At 41.9% G+C, this 12,499-nt stretch overlaps 1 protein-coding gene across 1 annotated transcript; it reads left to right on the forward strand.

The window, feature by feature from the left end:
• Positions 1–6,956: 6,956 nt before the first annotated feature.
• On the forward strand, positions 6,957–10,211 carry LOC308400669 (extracellular calcium-sensing receptor-like; the record flags this gene model as incomplete). The annotated part of the gene is made up of 7 exons (XM_080888505.1): positions 6,957–7,232; positions 7,328–7,617; positions 7,784–8,079; positions 8,400–8,605; positions 8,744–8,965; positions 9,047–9,170; positions 9,313–10,211. The coding sequence occupies exons 1-7, from the start codon at positions 6,972–6,974 to the stop codon at positions 10,209–10,211; spliced, it is 2,298 nt and encodes a 765-aa protein (XP_080744631.1). The 5' UTR covers positions 6,957–6,971.
• Between the last annotated feature and the right edge of the window lie 2,288 nt (positions 10,212–12,499).

Consider the following 12,499-nt stretch of genomic DNA (forward strand, 5'->3'; position numbering starts at 1 on the left):
CACCTGTCCTTACTGGACCTGTTTGTCTTGTTTACCTCACAATAAAACTAAAAAAGAGGAATTCCACACCTTCAAAGCACATAACCGAGTTCTTCTTCTTTGTTATTTAGAAAACTTTTTCTGTGAAGTTATTATACATTTTTTAAATTATTGTTTGTATGTGTCAATTTATCAGAATCAGAATCAGAATGGGTTTATTGCCAGATGTTGAGGTTTACAACATTAGGAAATTGCTGCGGTGCTTCAGTGCAAACAATAAGAATTAAAGTGCTATGTAGAAAGAAAGATATGTGCATGAGATATACATGAGATATATACATGAGAATAAGAATTATGAGTGCTACGTAGAAAGATATATACATGAGTGCAGGTGGTGATCAGTGCCAAACATGAAATGATGCAGTGACACAGCGTAGGGTCATGTGTTAGTGGCGGGGACAGTCATGTGGTTATTGTTCATGTGTCCAACAGCAGAGGGGAAGAAACTGTTCTTATGGCGAGAGGTTCTGGTGCGAATGGACCGGAGCCTCCTGCCTGAGGGGAGCAGGTCAAACAGACTGTGTCCAGGGTGAGAAGGGTCAGCTGAGATCCGGGCTGCCCGCCGCAGTGTCCTGGAGGTGTACAGGTCCTGCAAAGATGGGAGTCTGCAGCCAATCACCTTCTCAGCAGAGCGCACAACACGCTGCAGTCTCTGTTTGTCCCTGATAGTGGCTCCAGCGTACCACACGGTGATGGAGGAGGTGAGGATGGACTCGATGATTGCAGTGTAGAATTGCATCATCGTCCGTGTTGGCAGGTTGAATTTCTTCAGCTGCCTCAGGAAGTACATCCTCTGCTGGGCTTTCTTGATGACGGAGGTGATGGTGGGCTCCCACTTCAGGTCCTGGGTGATGGTGGTACCCAGGAAGCGGAATGAGTCCACAGAGGTGATGGGGGTGTCAGTCAGGATGATGGGGGGGAGTGGGGCTGTGTGCTTCCTGAAGTCCACAATAATCTCCACTGTCTTCTGGGCATTCAGCACCAGATTGTTGTGGCTGCACCAAGACACCAGACGTTCAACCTCCCTCCTGTAGGCAGACTCGTCCCCGTCCGAGATGAGCCCAATGACGGTGGTGTCATCTGCGAACTTGATTAGCTTGACAGACTGGTGGGTGGAGGTGCAGCAGTTGGTGTACAGGGAGAAGAGCAGAGGAGAAAGAACACAGCCCTGAGGGGAGCCGGTGCTGATGGTCCGGGAGTCCGAGACATTCTTTCCCAGCCTTTCCCAGCCTCACATGCTGCTTCCTGTCCGTCAGGAAGTCAGTGATCCACCGGCAGATGGGATCAGGCACATTCATCTGGGAAAGCTTGTCTCGGAGATGGTCTGGAAGGATGGTGTTGAAGGCAGAGCTGAAGTCCACAAACAGGATCCTGGCGTAGGTTCCTGGGGAGTCCAGATGCTGCAGGATGAAGTGTAGGGCCATGTTGATGGCGTCGTCTACAGACCTGTTGGCTCTATATGCAAACTGCAGGGGGTCCAGGAGGGGGGCCGTGAGGGTCTTGAGATGGGAGAGAACTAGGCGCTCAAATGACTTCATGACCACAGATGTCAGAGCCACGGGTCTGTAGTCATTTAGTCCAGTGATCCTAGGTTTCTTGGGGACAGGGATTATGGTAGAGGACTTGAAGCAGGCAGGCACATGACATGCCTGCAGTGAGGAGTTGAAAATGCCAGAAAACACTGGGGCCAGCTCGTTTGCACAGTGTCTGAGGGTGGCAGGAGACACACCGTCTGGGCCGGGAGCTTTCCGAGCATTCAGACTCCTAAACTGCTTCCTCACATCTGCTTCATGAATATGAAGAGTTGTGGTCGGAGGAGGTGGTGTGAAATCCTCTTTTGTGTGGGGTGAGGGGGCGGGTGTTGCAGGTGAACAGTTTGAAGGTGGTGATGGCTCTATGGAGGGGGGAGAGGTGGGGGAATGAGTGTCCAAAGTGTCTCTATTGTTGGGGCCGTTGGAGGTGTGAAGGCTGCCTGATGGCTCGTCAAAACGGCAGTAGAAGTCGTTGAGGGTGTTGGCCAAGAGCAAGTCATCAGTGGAGTGGGGGGTTTTAGGCTTGTAGTTGGTGATATTCCTAAAACCTTTCCACACAGAGGCCGAGTCATTCTCTGAGATCTGCTGCTGCATCTTCTCAGAGTGCTGATGTTTGGCAATGTCCACTTCTTTAGTGAACCTGTACTTGGCCTCTCTGTAGCAGTCCCTGTCTCCGCTTCTGAACGCCTTTCTCTTTCCCAGCCACAGCTTTTTGAGTTTAGGAGTAAACCAGGGTTTGTCATTGTTATAACTCACCCTGGTGCGTGATGGCACAATGCTGTCCTCACAGAAGTGGATATAGGAGGAGACAGTGTCCGTAAACTCGTCCAAGCTGTTAGAAGCAGCCTTCAATGTGTCCCAGTCTGTGGTCTCTAAACACGTGCGAAGCTCCTCCGCAGCCTCGTTGCTCCACAGTTTTTTAGTCCTCACGACAGGTTTGGAGAGTTTCAGCCTCTGTCTGTACGCGGGGATTAGGTGGATCATGACGTGGTCAGAAAGTCCGAGTGAAGCGCGCGGCACCGCGCGATAGGCCCCGCTGATCGTGCTGTAACAGTGGTCCAATGTCCTCTCCTCTCTGGTCGGGCATTTAATATACTGCTTGTATTTCGGAAGCTCATGGCTCAGATTGGCTTTGTTAAAGTCCCCAAGAGCAATGATGAGAGAGTCCGGGAATGTCCGCTCCGTGTGGAGTATCTGCTCCGCGAGTGCACACTGAGCTGCTTGCGCATCCGCGTCTGGCGGGATGTAAACAGCGGCCAGGATGAATGAAGCAAACTCCCGCGGAGAATAAAACGGTTTGCAGTGAATAAAAAGATATTCCAGAGAGGGAGAGCAGTGCTGAGCAATCACTGTTACATCTGTGCACCAGCCACTATTGATGTAGAAGCAGACACCTCCACCTTTGGTTTTACCGGAGAGAGCGGCCCGCCGGTCCGCGCGCAGCAGATGAAAGCCCTCCAGCTTGAGCGCGCAGTCCGGGATGTCCTCACAGAGCCACGACTCCGTAAAACATAAGACACAGGAGGAGGCAAAGTCTCTGTTCATGCTTCTCATCAGGGCCAGTTCGTCTATCTTATGAATACGTAATTCAGAGTAATCAGAGTAGGGGTAGTAATAGTGAATATTGAAATAAATGTAAAGTCACATTTCACAATAACACAATAACAATATAATTCTGATTTATTTTTCAGTTGTTTCGTACAATGGAATCTAACATTTCCATTTGAATCAAACATGAGGTCCAAGACTGCAAATTTAAGTTTAAAGTGAACTGAGTGAGCTCTGTCATCTATACACATATCTCGCACCAATTTAATCATTTAGTTATGATGCAGTGGGAAGCACTAAGAAACACTGAGTCTTATTATTAATGCGGATGCTACGTTGACATGTAGACACTTAAATGTTCTTAAGCAAGGACACAGCATCACTGTCATCTCCCAAGCAGAAAAATACACCTGCTGTGCCAAAAAAAAAAAACTGTTTAGTAATGATGTCGAGGAATACAACATAATGTCTGCTGCGACAATGGTCCACATTCACAAACCCCACAATTACAATTTGCTCACTCAGAGAAAACATTAATTTAAAAAGTACATTTCAAAAAGTCTAGTTATAAAAGTTTTCAACTGTTGTTCAAAAACTGTTGTTCTGAAAAGTTGCCGAAGCAACATTTTCATTCATTATGAACAGGAACAAAATCCCAAATTATAGGATTTAATTAACAGCAGTTGGTAACAATATTTCAGTTTCATTAATTTCCTTCAAATATGCAGCTGGTAATCATGGTGAAATACCAGCAAGAACATAAAAGAAACAAAAAACAAAAATTAAAAAACATTATAAAGTAAATGGAACAATTAAAACATCAAGCCAGGTGTACTAAAACAGATTTTTCTCTTAAATTAAAAAAATAATAATAATAGAAGAACAGATTGGCAATTATAGCCCATCTGGAGGTTCATAAAGCGTAGAGTTCTTTTTTTTTTTTTTGGCTTGAGACTATGCTTTGCAATCATTACTTTAATCAAATAACATTAATGTGTATTGTATTGAACAAAGAACTAAATACAGAAAACAATAGAATTGCATATTATTGTCATTGTACATGTAAAATAAAATTGTAGGTGTGTCCCACCAACTGTGCATGGCATAAAAATATACATAGTATTAGAGCAAGAATAAATACATGCCGGAAAAAGGTAGAATGGTTTCTTCACAGAGAACAGCCCAAGTCGGGTGTGAAAAGGCACCCAAGCCTCCCAAGCCTCGTCAGCTGCCTGAAACTCATAGAGGAGCTCAACATCTTCATTGCTGGGTATGAGGTAACCCCTCTCCCCTAGACCCTGCTCCCCACTTCCCTTTCAACCAGCAGACCCCTCTCTCCCTCCAGGAACATGAAGTCAGAAGCACTCTGATGGGGCGACCGTGGCTCAGGGGGTTGGGAAGCGTATCTGTAACCGGAAGGTCGCCGGTTTGATCCCCGGGCTCTCTGTCCTGGTTGTTGTGTCCTTGGGCAAGACACTTTACCCTACCGCCTACTGGTGTTGGCCAGAAGGGCCGATGGCGCGATATGGCAGCCTCGCTTCTGTCAGTCTGCCCCAGGGCAGCTGTGGCTACAACTGTAGCTTGCCTCCACCAGTGTGTGAATGCGAGAGTGAATGAATAGTGGCATTGTAAAGCGCTTTGGGTGCCTTGAAAAGCGCTATATAAATCCAATCCATCATCATCTGAGCCCGGTGAATGCCAGAATAACTAATGGCCTTGATGGCATCCCAAGGGCTGTGGTCAAAGCCTGTGCGGAACAACTGGCAGGGATACTCACAAAGCTGTTCAACCTCTCCCTCACTCATGCCACCATTCCCAGCTGTATGAAGGCCACCACCATTCCCCAAAAAGACTGATATAGACAGCCTCAATGACTACGAAAATACAGCCCTCACATCTGTAGGCATGAAGTGTGTCGAGTGGATAGTGTCTCAAGGTCTCTTGCACCCTGCCAACCACCTGTTTGACCTGCTGCCCTCTGGCTGGCGCAGGGGTTAATCATGTCTCACACCTTCAGGCTCACAAACAGCTTTTTCCCCTGGGCCATTTGGACATCAACAAACACTATCTCTCCACACCCGACCGATGTCCACTCACCTCACCAATCTGGGCCATGGTCTGAGTAACCCTCATCACTCAGACCACTCACACATGGTCTCTATACTCAGACCAAGTCCTGTACTACTTCAAAGCACTGTGTTCTCCAATGCATACCTTTCTCTTGTTTTCTATATATCGCTCTTGATTGTATATATTTTTCCAGTTTATTGTTTATTACTACTATTTATTACTTATTACTATTATTTAGAAGAAAATTGGCAATGTAAATGAATCAAGTTTCTTTACTTACTTGTCTACCGTTTTATTTTTAGTACTGTTAACACAATGGAGACCAAGACTCATGCGTAGACATGTATCTTGTTGATTGTATGTTAAGCTTATTCTGTACAGCTGGCTCCGAAGTCAGTGACCACTCAGAGAAATCTAAGGAGTACTGGCCATTATACATGCCCGTGGAACCTAAATCTCCAGTTCAGTCACCCATTCTTGCTGATGTTTGCTTCCATGTTTTTACTTTACTTTTTTTGTATAGCAACAACAACGCTGATCAGAGCACCTTAAATTGTGATTGTGATTCCAGATAAAGTAAGAGCAATTCTATCTGAGCAAGTACTGGCTGACACTGAAGAGAAAAGGTCTTTTTAACCAGAAGAGGAAAAACAGCAGAGAATATAATAGAAACAGTCATGGTTATGTTTTTCATTTTTGGTGTATATATTAGTATTAGCCTCTTTTTTTAAGTTGTTAGTATTTTAAGATGTGTTTTTGTGATTAGGCTATATTTCAAATGTCTTCAGTTGACAGTAAAAGATGAATTGCTCATATTTTATTTAATCATGTTGTCCACTAGGTGGTAGTAGCAGAGTGAGACTTTACAATTATAGCTTCTTTTAATATTTCTTAGTAAATTTCCAGCATTAATTTGCCAAAGACTCTGTGTGGAAATATTGTACAGTTACATGACTGCAAACATGCCAACTTAGAACTCTCAACACATAAACTGAGCTAAATGTATTAAACATCAAATGAAGAAATACTGAATGATAAGATAACTTTAGGATATCTCCAAGCCTTATCGGGGACAAAGTTTTGTTTTGTTTTGTTTTGTTTTTTTAGCTAAATGAATCCAGCTAAACTCATAGTATCTGTCAAGGCTATTTGTAATATACTCTCCTGTTTAGAGTAATGAATGACCTTTCAGACTTTTAATCAAAGACCACTGCGTAAGATCATGTCCTCTTGAAGGCGTAGAGCAGAGCCCGTTCTCTAAAACCCTATATAAATACCACTTACACACATACCTGGCATCAGGGAGAGATGGCAGTCTCAGTTCTTTTAATTGGTCTGGTATCTGCTCTGTGTTTGTTTCAGCTGAACTCAGTTTTTGCCTTGGGTGTGTCTCTGGATAGTCTGAATCAAAGGAGTAGCTTTACAGGTGCTTGGGCTGGTACTGAAGCTTCTTCTGTGAAATGTAAGTTGCAGGGTAGCATTCATCTACCTGCATTCTCAATGGATGGGGACTTCATTATTGGGGGTGCTTTCTCTCTTCACTCCTACACGCAAACAGTGAGCCATGATTATACCATCATGCCTGAGCCAGTAAGATGCAAAGGGAGGTCAGTATGGAAAAAATTATGAACATGTTGCATGTATTGTAATGGTAATCTTTCTTGCTGTGTGTTATCTGTATGAAATTTCATCTTAACAAAATCTATGTAGCCTACAATTTTAACAGTGAGGTGACTGTCTGTCTGCAGCATAAATGCCGATGAGCTGCAGTTGTCACATGCAATGGTCTTTGCCATAGAAGAGATTAACAACAATACAGAGCTGCTGCCCGGAATCAGGCTTGGGTATCAGATCTATGACTCATGTGCATCAGTTTCCATGACAGTGCATTTGGCATTTCAGTTTTTGAATAGCTTGGACCTTGTGTTTCACACTGGCAAAAACTGCTCCCAGTCAGGTATGGTGATGGCTGTTGTTGGTGAGTCTGGGTCTACGCCATCCATCAGCATGTCACGAATCATCAGTCCCTTTAACATTCCTCAAGTAAATACTTTAATTGTTTTTTTCAAACTAGGTGTTTAAAATATGCATGCACATCTGCAGTTCTTATAGGATTACCTTGTCTTCTTTTGTTTTAGGTGAGCCCCTCTGCCACATGTGCATGCTTGTCTAACAAGCAGCAGTACCCAAGTTTTTTCAGAACAATCCCCAGTGACCAGTTTCAAGCTGGTGCGCTAGCTAAGCTGGTAAAACAGTTTGGCTGGACTTGGATAGGTGCTGTACGATCAGATACAGATTATGGAAATAACGGCATGGCATCTTTTCTAGAAGCAGCAAAGAAAGAGGGGATTTGTGTGGAATACTCTGTATCTTTCTATCGGACCCACCCACATAGCAGGATTCAGAAAGTAGCAGATGTTATCCGCAGGTTCTTACATCAAAGATTTTCACTCTGGGATTTATTTTTAATGATTTTTTACAAGGTTTTTTTGTTTGTTTGTTGGATTGATATACAAAAATAAGTTTCTGACTAAACATTTTACATACCGGGTAGCTTAAAAAAGTCTTCTAATAAGTTGTACTTTTTTCACAAGATCTACATCTATGGTAGTGGTGGCATTTGCACCATCTGGAGACATGAGGATCCTGCTGGCAGAACTTTCACGTGAGCCTTTTCCACCTCGACAATGGATAGGCAGTGAGTCATGGGTGACCAACCCGGGATTAAGGAAGTACAGTTTTCTCGCTGGGACCATTGGATTTGGAATTCAGAAATCTGTAATCCCAGGTTTCAGAAACTTCCTGTTGAATCTCTCTTTTGCTCAAGTGGCTGTATCACCATTGCTTACTGAGTTCTGGGAGGATTCCTTCAACTGCACAATAAAAGAAAGTGAGAAACATTTTTCGTTTTTTGTTTTTCTTGGTTGTTAGAGTTTCTTGTAAAATGTCTGGTCTTAAAAAGGCCAGACATGTTCTTTTTTGTAATTTAAGCAATTTCAAATTCAACATAATCAAAAAGGTCCGTTACTGCAACAAATCATAATCTATATGTTTAACCTTTAGGTCAAGTTTAGGCAGTCAGCCAACACTATTACTGTGGCCCCTTTTCTCAAACGTGACTCTTTGTTTGTTGAGTGATATGTTCAAAAGATATGATGTTAAATGGATGAATTCAATTGTCTGTCATTTTGGTGCCTTTTTTATTTTTAGGTAATTCTGCAGGAAAGAAAGTATGTAATGGAACTGAAGATATAAAGACTCTCCAAACCCCGTACACTGATACATCTCAGCTTAGAATTAGTAACATGGTGTACAAGGCTGTGTATGCAATTGCACATGCCATTCATAATGCATTATGTCAGGGAAGAAATGTCACAGCTCAGTGTGACAAACTAACCAAATTACAGTCCAAGCAGGTCAGTAAAAACGAATCAGTCATTGCCAACATGTTTCACTGTCTCTAAGAAACGTTAAGTGAAACATTACTTTTAGTTGTTCAAATATTGTTTTGTTTTTTCTTTCCACTCCCTTTATGTCTCAGTTCATCCTTACAGATTCTAACTGAGCTGAAGAAAGTAAATTTTTCCCGAAATGGATATGATGTGTCATTCGATACTAATGGGGATCCTGTGGCTATTTATGAGTTGGTTAACTGGCAGAAAACTATGGCTGGCATAACTGACATAGTGACTGTAGGGCTGTATGATGCATCACTGCCAGAGGGCCAGGAGTTCCAGATTAACAAAAACATCATCTGGATGGAGGGCAGCACGAAAGTAAAAAGTCAAATTAATGTAATCTTTTCAGTTTTATAGCAAACATTTACATATGTTACGCTGCCTTTTTATATTACACAGGTGCCAGTGTCAGTGTGCAGTGGGAGTTGTCCTCCAGGAACTCGTAAAGTGCTGCAAAAAGGAAAACCCATTTGCTGCTATGACTGTACCGCATGTCCTGAGGGAGAGATTAGTAATACTACAGGTAAAGTAAAATGCTTGTCTGTGCATGTAAAATGTTTTTATGATGCAAATCTGCAACATCGAATACATTACAAGAATAAATTTGTAATCTATAAAGCCAAAATTACAAGAAGCACCTTAACTCATTTTTTTCTCCCATTCAGATTCTGCTGATTGTTTACCCTGCCACATGGAATTCCAGCCTAATGCAAAGAGAGACACTTGTATTCCTAAACCCATAGAGTTTCTTTCTTTTCAAGACATCCTAGGAATCATCCTGGCTACATTCTCAGTTCTTGGTGCTTGTCTGACTATTATCACAACTGCTATATTCTTACGTCACAGGACATCTCCAATTGTCCGAGCCAACAACTCTGAGCTGAGCTTCCTGCTGCTCATCTCACTGACTCTGTGTTTCTTATGTTCAATAACTTTCATTGGAGCACCATCTGAGTGGTCCTGCATGCTGCGCCACACTGCATTTGGCATAACCTTTGTACTCTGTATCTCCTGTGTACTTGGGAAAACTATAGTGGTTTTAATGGCTTTTAAAGCCAGACTTCCAGGTAGTAATGTGATGAAATGGTTTGGTCCTCCACAACAAAGAATGACTGTTATGTCTTTCACCTTTATTCAAGTTTTAATATGTACGATTTGGTTGGTACTTAGCCCTCCATTCCCAATAAAAAATCTAACCGCATACAAGGAGAAAATCATCCTGGAATGTGCATTAGGCTCTGCTGTTGGCTTCTGGGCTGTGCTTGGTTACATTGGCCTACTTGCTTCCTTTTGCTTTGTTTTAGCTGTCTTAGCCCGCAAGTTACCTGATAATTTCAATGAAGCCAAGCTTATCACCTTCAGCATGCTGATATTTTGTGCAGTGTGGATCACCTTTATCCCAGCATATGTCAGCTCTCCTGGAAAGTTCACTGTGGTTGTGGAGATTTTTGCCATTCTGGCCTCCAGCTTTGGACTAATAATGTGTATATTTGCTCCAAAATGTTTTATCATATTGTTTAAGCCTGAGAAGAACACCAAGAAATATTTAATGTGCAAAAATTAATCATAGTATATCAGTTTTTTGGAAATGATTATTGTTGCAATTCCAAGTCGAAATTGGATATTTTATATGTCTTTCTAAATCAATTTCTGGATACTGACTACACATAACACATAACTACACATAACTGCCCAACTGCGCATATGCATGTGCACACATCGACACACACACACACACACACACACACACACACACACACACACACACACACACACACACACACACACACACACACACACAAAGTTCTGGTATTTTTTCCTAACAGTTACTCGTACATGGTTTTCATCAGCAATATTTTCATTATTGTTTGTTATTATCATTGTTATTATTATTGTTGTTGTTGTTGAGTGTTCCAAATTGTCCTACTCTGGAACACTCTGGGTTCCAGGGTATGTCACTAGATGGGTTGGGGCTGTGGTGGGACCTCTGGGTTGGCCTCGACCTCCATCCACTGTGCCCAATCTCTCCTACTATGAGCCAATTAATGACATTATTTTTTTTTATTGCATCACATCAGGAAACAATTTTTTTTAAGGAATAAATATTAATTATTAAAAAAACACGTGAAAAGATAACTGGAAAATTTCATCCCTCATTACTATGTCTTTGCTGTCTTTTTTTTTTTTTTTTTTTGCATCACAGAAGATTAGGGCTTTTAATATAACAAGAAATATGACAAGTAAATGAACAAGTAAATGAACAACTTTATTCAAGTTTTAATATGTACTATTTGGTTGGTCGTGAGCCCTCTAGTCCCAATAAAAAATCTAACAGCATACAAGGAGAAAATCATCCTGGAATGTGCATTAGGCTCTGCTGTAGGCTTCTGGGCTGTGATTTGAGAGCATTTTTTATTCTTTATATAGTTGAAAAAGTTTTCATGACTATCAAATTATTTCTTTTACCATTTCAATCAACACACATAATGCTCTATACATAGTTATGAGACTACACTATAATAATATATTTGATGAATTTGCTTGTCTTTTTTTTGTTTGTCTGTCCTTACTGATCATTTTTGTCTTATTTACCTCACAATAAAAATACAAAAAGTAAACTGCACACTTTCAAGCACATAGCAGAGTTGTTTACTTTTGTTACTGAGAAAACTTTTTTAAATAATTGTACATTTTTTATTGTTGTTGTACATGTTAATGTATGAATATGTAACTCAGTGTTAAGTGCATAAATAAATTTAAAATCACATTTCACAATAACACTATATAGCTCTGAATTATTTTTCAGTGGTTTCATACAATGAAATCTAACATTTCCATTTGTATCAAGCATCAAGTCCAAGACTGCAAATGTAAATTTAATGTGAGCTGAGTGAGCTCTGTCATCTATATATCAGTTATGCTATAGCAGTTTTCAACTGTTGTTCAAAAATTCCTGTTCTGACAAGTTACCAAAGCAATATTTTCAATACTTAATAACACCAACAAAATCCAAAATATTAGGATTTAATCTGCAGCATCTGGTAAAAATGTTTCAAACTTTCATTAATTTCATGCATGGCCAGTAGACGTGGCGAAAATAATCAGCATAATCAGAATCAGAATACTTTATTCATCCCGAGGGAAATTAGGGTTACAGCAGGCAGCATGCTAATGGCGCATGCGCACTTACAAAGGAACCTTCTGACCAACTTTACACAAACATCACATTGGGCAGACATGTCAGAAAGGTAGGCTGATAGGAAAAAACAACGAAAATACACTACATGAGGTAAGAGGAGGAGAAAAAAAAACTCCACTCAGACTGAGCTCCTAGTGGGAGAACAGTTTGATAACAGAAAAAACACCTCAGCACAAAAGCACATGACTATCAATACACCATAGAAACACAAGACAAGCAACAGGGGTGGGTAAAGGGTAAGAGAGAGCCGGTGTAGACAGCGCATCCGGTCCTGCAGCATCTGTGCTGGTCCAGTTGACTGCTATCTTCCCCGGTAGGGCACAAGCATCGAAGGCGTTGGAAAGGGAGGGGGAATGAGTGAGTGCTTATCAGTGTAAGTGTGTGTGTGTGCGTGTCCATAGTTTAGCTGAGACAGTGTCCTTCGGCCTATCAGGCTAAGTAAACAGTCCTCCAGCCAATCCAGGTGTCCTTGCATGGGATGGGAAGAATAGCCGTAACACAGTCATTATCAGGGAGTGATTGTTCGGCTCCAGCCTTGGGCCTGCAGCTGGCGCCGTGATGGGGATCCGCAATGTTTATGTTGGTTTTGTTAATTTCCATGCGAGCAGCCCAGGAGAATTTTTCAGGCTGCTCTTTAACACTCCGACACTGGC

The sequence above is a fragment of the Rhamphochromis sp. 'chilingali' genome, assembly GCF_963969265.1.
Source record: "Rhamphochromis sp. 'chilingali' genome assembly, chromosome: 8".
Classification (NCBI taxonomy): domain Eukaryota; kingdom Metazoa; phylum Chordata; class Actinopteri; order Cichliformes; family Cichlidae; genus Rhamphochromis; species Rhamphochromis sp. 'chilingali'.